Source organism: Peromyscus californicus, unplaced genomic scaffold, assembly GCF_007827085.1.
Source record: "Peromyscus californicus insignis strain IS unplaced genomic scaffold, ASM782708v3 Scaffold_7__1_contigs__length_154581171, whole genome shotgun sequence".
Lineage (NCBI taxonomy): Eukaryota > Metazoa > Chordata > Mammalia > Rodentia > Cricetidae > Peromyscus > Peromyscus californicus.
The window spans coordinates 137,859,411-137,879,460 of record NW_026294595.1 but is presented as its reverse complement, the minus strand read 5'-3'; the positions used below and the strand labels follow the sequence as shown (position 1 = coordinate 137,879,460).

At 47.8% G+C, this 20,050-nt stretch overlaps 1 protein-coding gene across 11 annotated transcripts in view; it reads right to left on the bottom strand.

Annotated features, from left to right (window-relative positions):
* Nucleotides 1–20,050, bottom strand: part of Tox2 (TOX high mobility group box family member 2) — a 127,951-nt gene that overhangs the window by 70,742 nt on the left and 37,159 nt on the right. For 10 of the 11 annotated variants that reach the window (XM_052724053.1, XM_052724056.1, XM_052724057.1 and 7 more), the window contains one exon: nt 10,295–10,360. The exons of the other annotated variant lie outside the window; for it this stretch is intronic. In XM_052724053.1, the coding sequence (XP_052580013.1) occupies nt 10,295–10,360 (66 nt within the window). The remainder of the gene's footprint in view (nt 1–10,294; nt 10,361–20,050) is intronic. 11 annotated transcript variants of the gene reach the window in all.

Here is a 20,050-nt window from a genome sequence, read left to right as displayed (position 1 = left end):
ACACACACACACACACACACACACACACACACACGACAAAGGCAAACACTTTGAACAAAGACCCATGACAGGACAACACACTGATGTCATCTTTATCACCAGCCATCACTGGCATCCTCATGGACAGGACCATGGGAGCATCCAAAAGATAAATGATTGAAAATGAGGCTCTCAGGAGAACCCAAGAAGAATGCTACCCCATGTTTCACTTGCTAATCAAGAAAATGTAGTTTGGTGTATTTATTAACACATGATCTAGCAAAATCATATCAATGCCCCCCATCTAAAAGAGACACCCGTACAAATATAATGTCTTGATCATGTATTTCCTTTTTATTGACACGCAGGAGACCAATGGAAAAGTGAATAAATCACCAGCAAAAAGCTCAAGAAAACTTCACAGAGTGCATGTATATGTACAACCTGCTCAAAGAAAGAAAGAAAACCTCCTAGCCACCCCTGCCTCAGACCTGCAAAGCCCCTCTGTCCTTACCTCGAAGGCAGGAGTTCTCAGCCTGTGGGTTTCAACCCCTTTGGCAAACCTCTATCTCCAAAAACCTTTACATTACTACTCATAACAGTAACAAAATCAGTTATGAAGTAGCAACGGAATAATTTTATGCTTGGGGTCACCACAACATGAGGAACCGTATTAAAGGGTGGCAGCATTAGGAAGGCTGAGAACCACTGCTTTCAGGGGGACCAGAGCTCACCTTTCTATCACCCTGGATAAGTTCATGTGATCTGTGTCAATGGCATCAGACAGGATGATCTGTTTTGCTGCCTGGCTCCTTTTGCTCAATGTGTTTGTGAGTCATCCGAATTATTGCATATTACCACAATCATTCCTTGTCGTTGCTGTATAGTATGCCCCGGGCAAGACTAATCCCGTCTTTCATCCAGTCTACCCTTGATGGATGTTTGGATTGTTGCCAGCTTTGTGCTTTTTAAGTTTTGTTTGTTTGTTTGTTTGCATCGCTTGGGACTGAGCCCAGGGTCTCCTGCATGCTAGACGAGTTCGTTCTCTGTCTCTACGCAGTATTCCTCCGCCCTTTCTTAACTTCTGGTTTTGAGAGGACAGGACCTTCAGTTACATTTTCTTGGAGGGTATTTTGGAAGAGCCACTTCATGGCACAAAGCAACTTCCTCACTGTCCCTTGCTTCTCCCACTTCCTGAGTGGCAGCCACTCACAACGACACCTTTGTCCTTCTCAGTCCAGCCCCATCGCCTCTTTAAATTGCCCAGGCTGGCCTTGAACTTTCAATCCTCCTGCCTCAGCCACTTAAGTAGCTGGGATTTCAGGCCTATGCCACTAAGTCTAACCAACTTTGTGCATTTATTTAAAAAATGCTGCCATGGACATTCTTGATGCATCTTTTGGTGAACTTATGGATGCACAGCTGAACTGTGCTTCAGTTGCTGAGACTGAGAAGTGGTTTTCTACAGTGGTTGTACCAATCGACACAGCACCGGATGAGCATGCCAGGTCCTCCAGATTCCTGTTAATACGGTGCTTTCTGTTCTTTCTCTGTTTGGGGAGCAATATTTCATCAACCTTGAAATGGCCCCTCAGCCTTCCCTGGCTATTCCTCCATTGCCCCCTCTGGTAACTGTTTAATGGGGGTGTCAGCAAGATAAAACTACTCAGTGATCACTCGTGACACAAATGTAACCACTAGCCACAGCCTACCTTGGTCTCCACACAGTGGAGAGTTGAGAGTAACACAGAATCAAGTCTAAACCCCCGAGCCTCTCCAGGTACTTCATGATATATTTTCTTATGGGACAAGCCCATCTCATGGTGCAAAGTAGACCCACCTCACAGGCTTCCTGCTTCACCCTTCCCTGTTTAGGGGGCACCCCCATCCTTCCCAGCTTGGTCTAACCTCCTCTGTAGGACCCACACCCCATTTCCCTAGCTCCCTAGGTCCCCAATTCTCCAGTCCTATGAGCCACATTCTCTTCTTCAATCCAGATGCCCCTAGGTGTTTCTAAACATAGACTCTGACATGAATCAAAAAGATGCGTTTCTGCAGCCCGAGGCACTATCCTGGCTTGAGGGTCTCTGAGCCGAGCTTCTGTTTACCCCAAACATAAGCTTCAACCTCTTCGTCTGTGCCCCAGTCCTAGCGAAAACATCTGTAGAAAATGGAACAAACTTTCTCCTACCTCCTTCACTGCTTCTCACTTCTAAGTTGCAAATCAGCTTTTCCAAGGAGAGGGCTCAGACCGGCACACGCAAGTCCGTTACCCCGCATTGCTTCGTGGGTCTCTTAACTCCTCTAAAAGCTGGGTATTGACACTCCCATTTTATAGAGGTGGAAAGTGAGACTAAGGGGAGTCAGGAATCTGGTCCATATCACAAGGGCCGAGCAGGGAAGCCACGGGGAGCAAGGGCTAGACTGCACGTCAGACTCCACCTTCCGGAGGAATCGCCAGCGGGGAAACACCAGGCCTAGCTGAGGCACAGGTTCACTCCTGGACCTTTCTTCCCATTCGAGATGCAGGCTTAGAGTGTGGGAGAGGCAGAACAGCCATCAAAGGCCCTTGTGACTTGTGAGCCAGAGACCCCGGCAGACCAGGCACTCACATGGCAGGGGTTGCTGGATGGGGAAAGACTGCTTCTCTCCAAGGGACTAGAAAAGATCTCATACTAGTTTTGTGATTTTCCTAGGGACTTTCTTTGGCGCATTTGCAAACAAGATAGTTTCACTAGAATCCTTCTAATTTCAATGCCTTCTGATGCTGCATCTCACTCCTGGGCTGGCCGCATTTGGGGCAGAGGCAGGTGCAACCTCAGTTTTCCGTCCACACGCACAGGAACCTTTACTAACACTTTCCACCAATCACTGCTTGCCGTATGCCAGATGCTGGAATATACTCTCTGGGTATCAACGCATCTTATTGACTCTTCCCACACCCCTCTGAGGGACTTCCAAAGATGCAGTGGCGTCTTGGGAAAGCTGGTTAATTTGTCCAAAACCACACTTTACATGTTGGTGCCGTGATAAGCCCATCCCACCAACAAAATGTCCTTATTGGAGCCTCCGTTGATTGACAATAGTCTCAAACTGACTGACCTCATCTCCAGGTCCCTTCTGATTTGGTCAAGTAGAGAAGGACACTCACTAGCCTTGTGGACAGACATTGTCCCTCCTGAGCATTTCTGGGCAAGTGGAGGAAAATCTCCAGGTGAATGAACCTGGAAGGTTCCTCAGGGATGTCTATCAGTGCCCAATCCCAGATGTTTAAGATTAGGGCCCAGAGAGGGCTAATGACCTGCCCTAGGGAACAGAGTGAGAGAGGTCACATGGAGGCCAGACTCAGACTCCTGACCCTCCAGAAGCTAAGAGCCCAATGCTATTCTAGGTGGTCCCTACATGCAGCCATGTTTCTCTTGCTTATGGGGTAAGCTCACACACAGCAATGAACAGATGTGTCAAACCAGGGGCTCTTTGACTCTCCCCCTGGAAAAAGCTAGGCCCTCGAGGGAATGGTAATTTTGAGACGGGCTGGGAGAAGAGGAGGGCTCCATTTTTATGAAAACCCTTGAAATTACATTTCCAACCCACTGCCAGCCCCTCCCTCCCCACACTCCCCCCATCCTCCACGTTTCCATCACATTTTGAAAGAGTGAATGTTGCCTGGGTTCAATTTCGCTCATAATAGTTGGAAGGAAACAAGCCATAGACTGTAAACACTGACTGCAGCGTGTGAGAAATACCTTTATGATGGGGAGCCACGGTGAATACAGCACAAGTTCCTGCCCTAAACCCATCCTCTGATGTCTTCTACCTAAATGTCTCACAGGCAGGGACCTTGAGCTTTAAAATAAATGTATTTTTAGCCGTCGGAATGCAAAATTAAGACGGGAGAGGAGCAGCTCCCTCTCAGCAGTTTTCTCCAACGAATCCCAGAGAGTCACGCATTTTTCTGAGCCTGTGCTTCAGAAAGATGTGTGCACATCAGCTCCCCGTGACATACACTCCCTTTTCTCCCTGTACATAGGGTGGGGCTTTATTCCTTCCCTGCATTTTACTCTCCAGCTGGGAAATGACATTAAATTTCATCAGATCCGAAGCAAATCTATAGTCTGGAAGCCTTTTCCTTCCAAGCCCCTCATATTTATTCAGAATTCATGAATCATGTTCCAATAACATAGCCGTAATTATTTTTAAAGTGTGATGTTTGTGGCTTCGACAGGAAATGGTTGCAAAAGGCCTTTTCTCTTTGATTGTTCGTAATCTCGGGCGGAATCGCTGCCATAGCCGCCTCTGCGCCACAGCAGGCGAAACACAATTTTATTTGAATCTGAATTGCAAGTCTTCACCCCAGTTTTAATTAAAGCAATAAAAGCCATGTCATCTTTGCCCTTTACAATGTACACAGACTTGGAAGCCAGAGTGACTAAGTGGAGAGCCCCGGCTTTCAACCCTGGTGGGAGGGTCTCCTGTTTATCCATGCTTTTACCGGGAAACGGTTTTGCTTCATGAAACCTCAACCACCTAGGCTCTTCCTCACCTGTTAGATGGAGGAGAACTGTGCCTAAGGAACAAAGGTTGTGTGTGGAGTAAAGGAGATCTTTGACTCCAATGTCTAAGCCCAGGGATGTGCATAGCAAATGTTAAATATTATCACCATCAATTTTTAAAAAATGATTTTTTTTGTGTGTGAATATTTTGCCTTTATGCATGTCTTTACACTACGTGCATGTTTGTTGCCCTTGTCATAAGAAGGCAAGGACCTCAGAGCCTGGAACTGGAGTTACAGATGATTGTGAGCCACCCTGTGGGTGCTGGGACTTGAACGAGCGTTCTTCTGCAAGAGCAACAAGCCCTCATAACTGCTGCGCCATTTCTCTAGTCCATTTGTGTGTGTGTTGGGGGGGGGGTGCAAACTCAACACCTTTTCCTGATTATTAATGGGGAAACTGAGGCTCATCAGGACAACAATATAGGCAAAAGGAACTAAATGAGGCCAAAACTCAAGATAGAGTTTCTTGTTTCCCTTTCTGGGCATCCTACACTGCCCCCTACTGGAAAGAGGCTTTCAATACACGGCCACAAGGACTGGTGTATCCGCCCTGCAACAATGTGTAAAATGTTTTCCTACAAGAACTCTGAGGGAATGTGTCATCCATCAAGTCTTGGGATTTGTTGTCAGCCTGATAGGTGAAAATGATAACTTCAATGTTTCCTTTCTGCGTTTCCTTTCGGTAAACTCCTGGCTCGGATCTCCTTCCCTTCTCTCCACTGAGGTTTTGAATTGGTTTCTTGTAAGTCTTTATATATTAAGGAAGCCGATCCTTCATCTATGTTGTGAGCTGCAAGTATTCTTGCCCAGTTCCCCACCTGCATCTTCACTCTGGTGTTCTTGTGTTACAAAAGTCATTTTGTGTTAGTGTGTGGTCCTAGTTTTTAAATCTATTACTTCTGAAACTTCCAGTAGAAGTGTCTTCCTGCTCCAAACAGTAGAGCACATTCCAGGTGGTTTCATTGGTTTACTTACGATTTCTCTCAATCCATTTAAATCTTTAATTGATTTAAAATTTGCCTTTAAACGTTTGAGACAGTTTTGTGCAGCCTAGGCTGACCTTGAACTTGTGATCCTCTTGCCTCTACCTCCAGAGTTCTGTGCTGCTATGCCTGGTTTTAATTTTATCATTCTGGACAGGAAACGGGCTGTGGATCCGACTCCACCTTTCTCTAACCCTCCCTTCCTCCTTGAAATACTCTGCCTGTGGCTTTTAAGGCTCCATGGAAGGACACAGAAAGACCCCATTTTTTAAAAGGGGCGGGGTCATCATTCAGTAATCTGCTCTCCCTATTTATCTTGCTTTTCATATGTTTCATTTACCCCCAGGGCTTTGATCCATGGGCTGAGAATTCACAGTTTATGTGATGGCTCCAGACACAGACTACTTGGAGGTCTCCATTTAAATGAGCCTCTCAAATGTCAAATGTCCATGTCTGATCCCATGAGCTGCTCTTCCCCAAGGTGGAAGATGGCACGGCCTTGCTGGGGCCTTTGACCAGTGGATGGAGCTGGAAGTGACAGAGAGCAGTCCCATGTCTCTCTTCCTCCCTTCTTTCTCTACATCTGTCATCCTCAAAATCTGCTAGCTTGATTTCCAAAATCACATCTCAGCTCATCTACTTGTCCCCCATCTCCTCTGTCTCTACTATAGTCTAGGATCCTTCACCTGCCTAACCAGACCCTCCCTTGGGTCTCCCTGTGTCCACTCATGCTATCGGGAGATTTGGCAAACATCATGTCATCCATCTCAATCCATTTTCCCCTTCCTCCTTCCCCATCTCTCTCTCTTTCTTTCTCTCTCTCTCTCCCTCTCTCTCTCTCTGTCTCTCTCTGTCTCTGTCTCTGTCTCTCTCTCTCTCTCTCTCTCTCTCACACACACACACACACACACACACACACACACACACACACACACGTTCTTAGGAAAAATCCTGAGAACTTTCATATAAATCTTATTTACAGCCATAAAATTGGAAAACTACCCACAGCCAGGAAGGCGTCGTGAGACACTAACATTTGCGGTACCTGGGAGGGACAGACGTTTGTTGGGAAAAATGTCTAGGGGATTCCCATAGAGGAAGCAGTGTTTGTACAGACATGGAGGTGACCAGATGCTCATCTTGTGGAACCAGAACATTATTTATGGGAATAAAACAATAGAAATAAGTCATCAATGGTTTCTCTGAACACTGGTGTTTTACAAGTTTAGATTCACTCAAAGCAAGCTTGAGATGAGACTTCCTCCGAGGAGACTCTCTGTAGGAAGGAACAAGGAATGCCTGGAATAAGAAAAGAGGGCAGGATGCATCCTCCATGGGGGCTACATGGAGGATCTGTAGAGCAAATGATCCTTTGGAAAAAGTGAGTTTGGCTTTCTGACTGTCCTACTTCCTCCCAGGACCTGATTCCCGTTCATCAGAGGCCATTCTCTAGGTAACTTAGCAGTCAAAAGTCACAGAAGCTGGACCTGGGTGCCTCAGATGCTTGAAGAGACTCTAATGTAGTGACAACAGACCCCTCAGTCCTGCCTCATTTACTTCTCCCAGGACCCCAAGAGGCGGGTGTCACTTCTCCTGTTAGTAGGAAGCTGCCATCCTTTGCCTAAAGACGTCTGGCCCATACAGGGCATAGAAGAGCTAGGAATGTGAGTCCAGGTCTGTGGGAGCTCAAGCCCTTCCCAGGTAGACTCCCTTCTTCCTGGATCATGCAACCTGGACAGACAGATCCCAGAAGCTCTGAGTCTGCTCTCAGCCAGGAGAGAACTGATCTCTATCGTACTGACTCCTAAAGCGGCTGCTTGGAACATCCTAGAAGCTAGTGCTTGCTAGAAATTGCTTCCTGCTCAGATCCAAGGCCTTTGAATCATAAGGTGCCCAGTGGACCTTGCTGCTTGGGTGAACCTGGGATGTAAATGGACCTACAAGAAATATAACATCTTCTGGCCTCTGAGACCTTCATTTTCTCCGTGCTCATATGGGTCCTATAGTAACTGGGACAGTACAATTCCTGCAGTTGATAAGACAACACTCTGTGAAATGGCCGTGCATGTGTGTGCATGTGTGTTGCATATATGAGTGTGTGTGTGTGTGTGTGTGTGTGTGTGTGTGTGTGTGTGTGTGTGTTTTCAAATACAGACTCGGGAAAACAGAGAATAACCTGGCCATTTTTTGCCATTAAAGACCAGAGGCCAGTAGAATCCCTCTGAGCCATCGTGTCCTAGAAGAGCCTGAGTTAATTCATCAGCAAGGCCAGTATGAACTTCATATCCTCTGTTTCTCATGTGGCCATTTGAAAAAAGTCTCCAGTATTTTATAGTTCCTCTGTTCAAGAGCCAGCAACTATTTCCTGCTGCTCAAATCTGCACTCGCCCTGTGTCTGGCTTTGACCAATGGATGGAGCTGGAAGCAATGATAGACCAGGTCCATGTCTAGACCTCAAGAGGTCTGGCTTCTGGACTTGCTGCTCTGGGAAACCTGCCCCCACCTTGTGAACAGCCTCAGACTAGCTGTCTGGTGGAGCAGAAGCGACCGCCACATCAACTAGCAGGAGGCTTTTCCAGATCTTATGGCTGCCGCTCCGGAAGAGCCTCTCAGCTGAGCCCAGCCAAGCTGCCAACCAATACAACCACAGACTACCTACACATTTGCAGTTTTAGCCACTGTATTGTGAAGTACTTGTTTTGCAGCAAAAAAAAAAAAAAAAAAAAAAAAAGGTAAACTATGAGAAGTCTAGGATGCCTTTGCAAAGTTGCTGCTATTAAATTTGACTTGTGCAACTGGCTGGACTCAATCTTACAGAATTCTAATTATTATTATTACTGTGATTGTTATTATTAGACGAGTATTGCTATACTAGGTATATACAGGTAGCCAAGACAGGTCTCAGACTTACTATCTTCCTGCCTCAACCTCCCAAGCACTGGGAATCCAGGTGTGCATCACTATACCCAGCTCCTAATGTCTTCTTTTAAATTAGACAGACCCTTTGAAGACAGCAAAAAGATCTAGAAGAATTTTTTTTTTCATTTTTCTAGACAGGGTTTCTCTGTGTAGCTTTGGAGCCTTTCCTGGAACTCACTCTGTAGCCCAGGCTGGCCTCGAACTCACAGAGATCCGCCTGGCTCTGCCTCCCGAGTGCTGGGATTAAAGGCGTGCGCCACCACTGCCAAGCTGGAAGAATTCTTGAGAAGTCCAACTTATCCTGTTCTCCTGTTAGGGAAGGTGGGATTCAAAAGATAGATTAAAAAGGCCACCTTCACACATTACACCAGTGTTCCTGGAGCACTTTCTGTGTGAGAGCCACAACCTCATGGAGTACATAGCAGTTAAGGGATTATATCTTTCTGCCATGGAGGTCTCAGTCTTGAAACAGACAAAAACTAAGTCATCACACACATATGGTGGATGACCACAGACAGTAGCAAAAGCCGGAAATTAAAACAAACTGGTGTCATGATGGACAATCCTGGACCCAGATCGGAATTTGAGTCCACAAACAGCTCTCTGAGGAGGTGATAGGTAGGTTTTGAAGTCAGAGCACAGCATGCTCTTGGGGATTTGGGAGTAACTCAGAGGTCCAGAGTAAGCCCTGATCATCTAGGATGACCACATTTCTAAGCTGATTCTGGACAACCAGGCCTTGCAGTGTGACATCCCCAGGCCTTGGAATTATTGCTCACTATTCCTGCAGGCTGGCACATGGGATAGCAACATAAAGGCGGCTTTGGCAACACAGTGCTCACATGGAGCAGGCCAGAGAAGGGGTGGGGTGTGGCACCCCAGGATCAGCATCCATACCACTTGAACTGTGTTATGTTCTTCATTAGGAGAGCTTTTCGTGGACCCCGGGCTCACATCTTATTTACGGCCCCATGGGACCTGTCACAGGATAAGGTACATTATGCCTGTGAATTAAAAGGCTTTTGTTTTCCCCAGCCAGAGAATGTGAACCAATCATGATGACTGAGGGGCCAGCCAACTTCAGTTGCCAAGACAGAGGTAGACATCAGGAGCAGGGCCAGGCTTGTCCTCCAGCTCCCCGAGGTTCTTAGTAGCTGGGAAACTCCTTAGCTCCATCCAGCATTTTTAGCTGCTGCCACCTTACAGACTCTCCTACCTCAGGATGCCATTCTCCATATTGTCACAGACAGCAGCAAGGACCCCCTCCCTGGTCACAGTCCGTAGCGCGGATGCTCACAGCTGAGAAACGCTAACTGTCTATTCTCTGTGGAGAATCTGATTCCGTCTATGGCTCCAGAGGTCTGGATCATCATGGAGGACTTTTCAGGAAGCCTGCCCTCTGCCCCTTATGCCATGTCCACAAGCCTCCTCAGTGGCTTCAGACAACTGATTCTGTGTGATGGGTAGAAGCTGATCACCTACCGTGTGTACACACACTCTCCAGATGTCCCTAACGACGTTATGTAGGAGGAAGGCAGTGGCAGAGAGCATGGGCCACCTAAAATCACTACTGTGAAATCTGTCCCTCACTCAGGAAATGTGGGCAAAACACTTGGAGTGTTAAGGTCTCGGTGATGCCCACTGTATGCCAACGGTACTCAAGGACGTCATTCAGAGCCAACACCGCAGTCCTGCTTTGTCCCTCAGAAGGACTCAACTGATAATTTGAACACTGGGAGAAGAGCACCAGGCCATGCCCGACAGCTCTGGCAACTGTGGCCCTCCTACCTCAACACCAGCAGCAGCTTGGCTCCACCAGCCCAAGGCTCAGACCCCCCCGGGGAGGAGGGGCACTCACCTGGCTGGTTGGCAGGAGCTCTGGGTTTCCGTCACTCATCCCCACGTAGACACTGTCACCATCAGACTAGAATAGAACATAGAACAAAGACAAAAGTGTCCCTCATTAAAACGTCCCTAGAGGGAGGCAGGACCTGTGCCCCGAGGAGGTAAGGGACTGTGCTGAGAGAAAGCGGTGTAAGGGCTGCAGAAGCAGGCACGGGAGCCCAGGACGCCTAGGGCCCCATTCCAGCAGGTCCACTGGCCCCTGGCCTGTTCTCTGGCCCTTGAAGGCCCCGGTCAGGACCATCAATCACACAGAGGACAAAGACAGGCAGTGAGTGCCTTCTGCTGTCGGGGCTTTGTCTACTGACACAGCGGGCTGCCTTGTCAGGCCCTGAGCTATGTGCCTCTGCAAGTATACAAATGACTCTTCTGGCCAAAATGACAGCTAAAGGCAGAATCCCATGTGCCAGGGAAGAGATTCGAAGTTCATTGCCTTGGAGTCACTGACAGCCTGCCCCAGAGACGCCCACTCCATCTTTCTACCTTTGTCCCCACCTCTGTCTGCTTTTAGCCACATGGCCACAGGTGTGAGGACTGTGGTGGAAACTGATGAGGAAACACCGTGTGTTAGAGAATCTGCCACTCCTGGATTTGGGAAGAACTGCCCATCACGGGGGAACAGGTGCAGGGGAAGAAACACGGACCCCGTCAGCAGCTACTGATGTGTGAGCTTCAGCTGCTGTCCCAAATTCTGAAGTTCCTCATCTGCCAAATGGGGATAGGATGGTGATCCTCTCTTCACAGGACAGTTTAGAGCAGCTTTGCCACATGCCACTACCTATCAGGTTTCACTCAATTCCAGGTAGCCCCCTTTCCTGGAGAGTGGCATCATTTTAGAGTCCCCCAGAGGCAGAGATTGAGGCTGAGGCATGCACTTTTGAGCAAATGATTGGCGGGCGGACAGGTGGGTGGGCGGGGGGGTGGGAGGCTAACCAGTATGGACACTGATTGGCTGGAGCTAAATGAGGACACTCACTTCATTCCATGGTGGCTCTGAGGCATGAACTATACTCACACACATAGGGTCAGTCTCAGCATGAGGCAAGGGACGATGGCCTTTCACAGTCTACAGCAACCAACCATTGCTGTGGCCTGCCCTTAGAGGGGACACAAGGAGGCATAACCTTCTGAGCAAGATGGCCTCCACTGGGCCAGAGACAAGAATCTGAAGGGTTATATCCACCAAAGGCTACATGTTTATAGTTACTTCATCCTCCAAATGATAACACTCTGTATACTGTTTTGTGACTCATCTTTCTGATGGAAATACATCTTGGAATGTGATCTATATCAAAACATAATTGCTTTTGCCGGTCTCCAGATTTCCACAGTAAGAAGGCGGCATAGACAACTAGCTGAACTTGTGGCCCAGTGAACTTTCTCTCTTTTGCATTTCACCATGGCGGCATTAGTCATTGCACAAGGGTATGAGTTTCTCTATGACTAATTTGCCTGAGTACAATTGTGCAGACTCAGGATGTAGAGCTCTACACTCCCTCGGCCATGTAGATGTCTGTCCAAGCCCTTCCCTTAGAAATGTGTATATCAACCTGCCAGGAGGCCAGCCCCACCCCTGTGGGCCCAGAGAGCCAGTCTCCCTGCTACCACCTACTCTCAGTGCCATAGCCTATCATCCCTCTATCACTTCAATTGCTCTCCAACATTGACTGTGTTCACTGCTCAAACCGCATTCTCCTACCACACCCCATGTTCCCAGGGATCCAGGACTTCATGCTATGCACAGAAGAGAAGCTTAACCAGGGAGCTGAGACATTTTCTAAAACAGTAGCAACTAGACAGGGTGGTGTAAGTTAGTAATACATAACAATATCTAACAAGAAAACAGACTGGAAGATGTCCCCCCTAAACCCTGTGTGATGGCCAGCAATTGTTAAACTCTGGCTGGAAGACAGCTAGCAGGAAGAAAAAGGTCCATCTTTTTCATATACAGTGGGCAAGTGACCAAAAAAAAAATGTGGTGAATGAATGGACTCTACCTGACTCTGAGTGACATGCTTTCTATGGAGGATTCCAATGGTCCACCAAAACCAGCATTCTTTTCCCCCATTAAAAACCAAGGGAATCGCTTCTCGGCCTTTTGGCTAAGATCAAGTGTAAAAACCAAGGGAACACAGAGAGGAGGAGCCGCTCAATGGGAAAGAGACCACCTAAGTGCCTTTGTTTGCTTTGCCAGGTTTCTTCCCAATCATGCTGCAAGCTCCCTGTAAGCAGAGACCAAGGCTTTTATAGATCCTTCCATGTCAACAACGTTCAACAGATGCTCAATAAGTGTGTTGGAGACTCAGGAGAGAGAAGAGTCACCCAGAGCGAGCAGTGGACTATGGATTTGGACAGGAAGCCCTCTTGGAGTTTTGCAAGAGGTTTGGGGGCAGATAAGGGGTGGGGCAGTGGACTCCTGTGAGGTCATCAGAGAGTCTCGCTCATTCACACATCCATCAGTTCAAGCAATGTCTAAGAAAGAGGCGTCACGTGAAGCTAGAGCGAAGCTTGCTTTGGCTTTGAGGAAGGACTTTGTTGGCAGGCTGTTGCTGTAGAAGCTTGGTCTGCCTCGATTTGGAGAGTCTTGGGCGCCCCGTACAGTGTCCTGAAGTATGCTGGGCCTAACAGCTACGAACTGAGGCTAGGGCAGAGGGAGATCAGCTGTCTGCCCACTTCGTCAAAGCCATATTAGGCAGAGAACTTGGATCTATGAAGTGAGGTAGATGGTCCCTAAGGGCTTGGGAGCTTCCACCTCATTGGCCTCCAGGAACAAAGGCCTGAGGTTTCTCCCTTGCTCCCCTCCTCATGGAGGACTCTTCCTGGTAAAAGGACAAGTAAGCTAAGGAAAAAGTCACAGAGCTACCCTTCCCTGGACAGAGCAGGGCCACCTTCCTCCACGTGTGCTCAGACCCTATGGAAAACACTCACATCTCCACCACTACCCAGGACATGCTGAGGTAAACAGAAACTCAGGTTTGTGTGGATCCATGTCATGCACAACTTAGTCCCACAAGCCTTGTATCCATAAACGACACAACCAATGTGCACAGAGCACAAGTACAGGGCACATTATCAGACTGTGAAAACTGGCACACAATTCCCAGAACACACACAGGAAAGGAGGGGGCCGATGTAGAAAGACACACACACCTGCAACTGTTTGCTGGAACTCACGTTAAGTGTGAACGCAAACACGCATTTCGTGTTCCCAGAGAGACAGATTAAATGACGACATATGGGCAGAAATCCTGTGTACATCTCACAATTTATCCGTCCCTCCGCCAAAAGTCATTTTTCACACTACACAACCTTCTGTGTGCTTTAAAACGTGCCGAAGAAACACAGGGGGTCAACAGCCTAAGAATTGCCATGAAACGTCAGGACATCCTCTTCCCATTGCCTGGAATAGATTAATTTTCCCCATTTCATATTCTAATTATAATTCCTTTCCCACTGCCATCTTCAGCCCTCATTACAGCTGGAAGATTGTTCTGCAAAAGCCAGGCCTTCATCTTCTCTCCCCAAGAGTTTTGTCATGGAAATGAGTTTTGGAGTCTGAAAGAACCCACATTTTTTTTTTTTTGCAAATAGCGAATGTGCAGGGATAACCCTTTCATGTCAGCCACCAGGGATAGGCTCACAGAGGCTTCTAAAGGGCCTGTCTCTCTCCACACTGTGTGGTCGCCTCAGGGATAGGAGCTCCAAGGCCTCTATTCCAACAGCCACTGCCCAACCTAAGTTCATCATGTTCCCCCCAAGGATTGTTTTTATCTTAAAAGATACCTAACAAATAAGCAGCCTAAGTGAATAATGAGGAGCCCTGATCTGAGAGAGACAGAGCCTAGCTCCATCTGTCCCACCTTAGGCAAGTTCTTTACATAAAAGCCTTGTTTTCCCCATTCTTCTGACCTACAGTCTCTGATTCATGAGAGATAAAAATATCTATCTCTCAACAAATATGTGTTATGAGATGGAGACACACAGTAAGTGGGAAAGAAGGAGAAAAATAACGGGCAGATTGATGCAGATACCAATAAATGAGGAATGGATGAGGGATAGGCAAATGGGTCAGTAGATGCAGGGCTGATAAATGATGGATCGATTGAGGCAGGGACTGATGGATGATAGATTAATAGATGGATGGATGGATGGATAGATGACTAGAAAAGGGATAAAATGAATGAATGATTACATGTGTATATATGGATGGATGGATTGTGAATACATAGACAGATAGAGGCAGAAACCAAAGAATGATGGGTAGAGGGATGAATGGATTAATACATGGATGTATGGATAGATGGATAATAGATGCATCAATTAATTGATCAGTTAATACAAGGACCAATGAATGAATGATGGACAGGAGAATAGATGGATGAATGATGGGTTGATGGCTAGATAGGTAGATAGATGAATTATGGGTAGATAAGTGGCTAGATGGAGGATACGTAGATGGATGATGGATAGTGTAAATTCTCATTGTCCAATAGAAATAAAATACAAGTCATAAATGTGAACCACATGTGTAATTTACGTTTTTCTACTAGTTGCAATTTAAGAACAGGGGAAACTCATTTTAATGATGCGTTCTATTTATCCTTGTATATTTATAATATGATTTCAATGTACAATTAATATTAACCTAGTAATTGTTGATGAGATGGTTCATTGGTGAGGTGAAGGAATGAAGAGATGCCTGTTCATTCATTGATCCTTATGTGATGAATGGATGGGTAGACGGGGTTGGGATTTATGGATGGGATGGTTGAGTCAAGAGGGAGAAATGGACCCCCACTCTGGCCCCAGAGGCTCTGGGTGGCTGGGAGACACCCAAGCACCCACCCCAGCATGCACCACTGCGATGAGCAAATACGTGATGGAGAGATGGGAAAGAGTATGTGGTGGAGAGATGGGGCAGAAAGAGAAGCAGAGCATTCCACGTGCTGTAGAGAGAGGTGAAACTGGAGACACAGTGGTGAGGAACAGGCCAGTATGAGGAGCCTGCACAGCCACCTGAGTCCATGGTGATGTCTGGGCCTGCTTGGACTGTGGCCAAGGGCCATGTCTGGGTCTGTGGTCCTACTACAGCCCAAGGTCTCTGTTGATGTCTGTGGCCCATGTTACCACCAAAGGCTATGTAGATGTCTGTAGTCTGGGCTGCCATCTGAGGCTCTGTTGATGTCCTACCCCAGTCTGAGCTGGCCCTGCTCCTCGATGGCTGCAGGAGAGCTGGCCCCACCCTTTGTTGACCTGAAGTATCAGCAGTGATGTGGACACGGGAGAGCTGGCTTCGTTCCCATGGTGTGGGTGTGAGGGAGCTGGCCTCACCCCTCTGGGGTGGGAAGGCCTGGCAGAGCCTAGATCCAGGGTCTTGAGTTGGTCCACCCCAACATCTACCCCATGTATGAGCTGTTAGAGCACATGAAGGGGCTGGCCCTACAGAATCACAGCCTCAGGATCTCCATGACACTGGGCAACAGCAGGATATCCAAAAGGACTTTCAGGGACAGTCCAGAATCAATGGTGTAGCAGAAGCCAGAGGCCTTGAACCAGACCAATGAGTCACTGCAATGAACATTTGCAGATAATGCTGTTTGTGCAAAAGGGTATACTATGTGACACACCACAGTTTCCAATACCACTATGATGAATAGTTATGTGATGGAGAAGAGAGAAAGACAGAGGAGCGGAGTGGTACACGCACGGTGGAACTGGAGACGCAATAGCTGTGACTCCTATGAGAGAAGGCTGTGATTGACGGAGGAGCAAGTCATTGTCCTGAGGGGTTGGCAAGATTTTTCTTTCTTTTTACATTTAAATTTAATTTTTTTTAAATTTTCTTTTGTTGGGGAGGTTACAAGGGTGGAGGGCAGATATGGAAGGACTGGGAAATGAGTGGGATTGGGGTGCATGATGTGAAATTCCCCAAGAATCAATAAAATATTATGTAAAAAAAAAAGAGGGAGGCATGGATGAACAAGTGGATGAGATAAAATGGCTGAGTGTGAAAAGACAGGTGGATGAGAAAATGATTGGAATGGCAGATAAGATCAACCACTGGGTGGTGGGGGGGAGAGTCTGGGATGCATGGGTAGGCGGGCGGGTGCCTGGGAGGAAACAGGCTAAATTGCATGAGTAAATCAGCAGAGGGTTGGCAAGTGAGTCTGGTATTTCTGCCCCACTCCATACTTTCCCTGAACAAGACTCTGTGTTCACAGCTGCCGGATGTCACCACCTCTCAGGTACTCATTTCCGGCCAGGTCACCCCAAATTCCCACTGGCAGTTCCTCCCTGGCCGTTTTCCCATTTGGTCCATACTTACTTCCGATAAAAACACCCCCTCCACCGCTGACATCATGGGCCCGGGCTGACTCTTTCTCCAGCACTCTCTAATCATGACAGATGTCACCGCCACACAGGCCTGACTCAATATCCCTGGGTGACTCTGAACTTCGCTCCCGAGTCTGATCACCCACAAAAGCTTTCTGCTCGGCTCCTCCCCTGCCGTGGCATCATCAGGCAATCCCTTCATGCCTCAGACCAAGCCCTGCTTGGTCTCTACATCAGCCCTGAGCCTCGTAACACACTGTCCTGGATGCTGTGGGACCTCTGCTGTCTGTCTCCTTGCTCTTACCTCACACAAGCCCAGAACACCCTCTTTGTCATTTCTCTGCTCCCTGAATCCCAACTCTTTCTGAGTTCTTTTTTTTTTTTTTAAGAGGATCTGGCTACGTACTCTACCCTATGGTGTTACATTAAAAGTTCACACTACTGAGTCCAACCTGAAAGCCTCCATCCCATCCCAGTAAGATCAGCGTTGGGCTGTGAAAGCTTTGGTGACAGTATGGATGTTGGAATCTGAGTGCCGCTCCCTCTGTGTACCAGCTGGGTGACCTTGGACTTCATGTCACTTGCTCTCATTTCCCTAACCTATAAAACAGCATCGAGGGACTGGAGAGATCCCAGCAGATGAGGCACTTTTTGTGCGAGTGTAAGGACCAGAGGTCAGATCCACAGAACCAATGTAAATGCCGTAAATGCTGAGCTGGTGAGGAGGCCCACCTGTAACTCCAGTGTTTGGAAGATGGAGGCAAGGGATCTCCAGAGAAAGCTGGCTAGCAAGACTGGCCAAGTTGGTGAGCTCTGGGCTCAAAAGACCCTGCCTCAAATAATAAGATGGAGAGTGATAGAGGAAGACTCCATATGCACACACATACACATATGTGCCTGTGCACCCATACAAATATGTGTGCCCACATGTATTTAAGCATGCATGAGCATATGCACACACTAAAAAAGCTATTATTCCTACCTCATGACAATTATGATATCTGTTATCAGATATCCAATAGCAGTTGATATCTGTAATACAGTAATACAGTGTTTTAAAATGTTAATTATTTCTGACAGTTGCTTAATTACTTATCTTTGTAATTATATGCTCACTCATATCCTTTTATCAGTCCCAATCCTCTCATCTCACTGATGACCTTGTCTCCCATGTCACTGAAAAACTGAGGCCGTCAGGCATGTCCCTGGCTTTCCCAACCTTCCCTACATAATTACATCTCACCCACTCTGGTTCCTTTCCTTCCATCTGGAGAAGCTCAGCACTTCCCTCCAGTCCGTGGTCATCCGCTTCTCTTTGACCCCATACTCCTACAACCGCCCTCCCCCTGCTCTTGGTCCTGGTCTAAGATCTGATTTAAGCGGTTGAAGCCAGTGAGCCCAGCCAGGCCATTGTTGTATCAGGTCCTAACAAGGAGTCCCTACTGTGTGCTTCTGAACAGCCCCTGAGGGCTAGGAGTTGACAAACACCCCCCCCCCCCGGCACAAGAAACTGGAAATCACAGGGGTTCAGGGGGTGCAGAGGGGTGACTGTTTGCCTGCCATGTGCAGACAGTGCTCTTGACATCAGGCGGCTGGTGGTGATCAGGCACGGCCCAGCCCCCACCAGCTTTGCAGATGGGCTGTTTTCTAGCCCCAGCTCTAAGCCATAACAGATGACCACAGACCAGTTGACAGCCCATCCCAAATGGCCAATATCAGTCCTACTTCAACAGCCTCATGGACACAACAGGGCCAGGGTGCCAGACCAAACACATCCTCTTCCTGAGTATCTTAGTCTAGGCTCCCGTGCTTCCCCAAGCCATACAAATACCAGCCTCAGCTTGACTTGTAGCTCTGAAAGCAAGGCAGTGAACATTACTTCTCATTGCACACTTAAGCAATGGTGTATTCTTTGACACCTATGACAGGGGCCAGGACTGGGTTAGCAGGGGAAGAGAAGAAGGGAGGAGGGCTTTTCAATAGAGGTGCTGGGGCAGGGATCATGCATAGGAACTGACAAGGCAAAAAGCAGGAACATGACATCTAGGTTGAGTGAGTGTGTGCCAGTGACCACATTTCCAGACCCAGAGTTATGCCTGGGCATCTCGTTAGAACCCCCTAGAAATCGCAAAGCTGCCATGACCAGTCCCGCTGTAGAGATGAACAAGATGAGATTCAGGGTAGTTGGGAGCTTGCCCAGAACCAGCCAGTGCTTTTAAACCTGGCCTTGATCCCGGGTACCAAAGCAGCAACTGTGAAGAAACTGCTGATCCTCTGCTCTGCACAGAGACACGGGTCAAAGATAAAGGATGCACAGCCCTCTGCCCAACCAGTCGCAAGGCACCAGGCGATGTGCCTGTGGCGATCTGAAGAGAAATGATCAAAGCTGCTTGCTGCTCCCGCCAGGCCTGATGCAGCCTGTGACAACGCTCAGTCTGCACAGCCGAGGCTGAGCTCAATAGACAGTGACAAGAGTGTGGCAGCTGTGATCTGGGCTCTGCTGAGAGCATGGTTTCACACGGAAGTCTCAGGAGACACACGGGGAGAAAGACCTCTGCAGACAGACGAGGATCAGAATGGGCCTAACTAAGGGAACCCTGAAGCTTGAGCAAATCCAGGCCCACCACCACATGGAGAAGTGCAATGACAGTTTATCCAGGCAGGCACAGCTGCCAGGCTGCCAGAGTTCACATGCTGGGCAGGCTGCGTTCTCCACCCACATGGGATGTTTACTTTTAACTGATGACTGTGTCTCGTGTTCTCCATCGGAAAAATGGGTATGACGACCACTGGGATTAAACAAGGAAAATCATGAAAAGTGTTTGGAACCTTGTCTTGCAGTTCAGAGAGAGCTATTGGCCACCTCTAGCTAAACAGCATGGTTGAACTCTGTAGAGGGAACTCCCACCAAGTTCTGAGGTCTTAAGCATGTCTGCCTACAAGCATACAACCTGACATAAAACCAATAAGAAAGTCTGGTGATTTTTTTTCCCTCCATGATAACTTGTTATGTTTTGCTTCTTAAATACAATAATTGATTCCCCTCCAATGATATCTGCTTCCTGATGGGTGTCCCTGCTCTGGGGGCACAGTGCTGGGTGTTTGTTCTTATGATATCCACCCTGGAAATCCAACACTCTGTCTGAGGCCCAGAGAGGTCAGAGGTTTTGCTTAACATCACACAGCCATGATACCCAGGCTGAGTCTGAAGTCTAGGCTGTGCAGGACCCCCAAAAGCTCACATTCTTCAGTGGTGTGGCCCCTGGTAAGTTCCCACATTCCTGTAAGTGACCCTAATTAAACTGATCAGTTCACCAGAAGGGAAAAAAGGCATGGAAGTAGGGAAGGGGTTTGCAGGTGTGAAAGGAGGCTGTGAAAG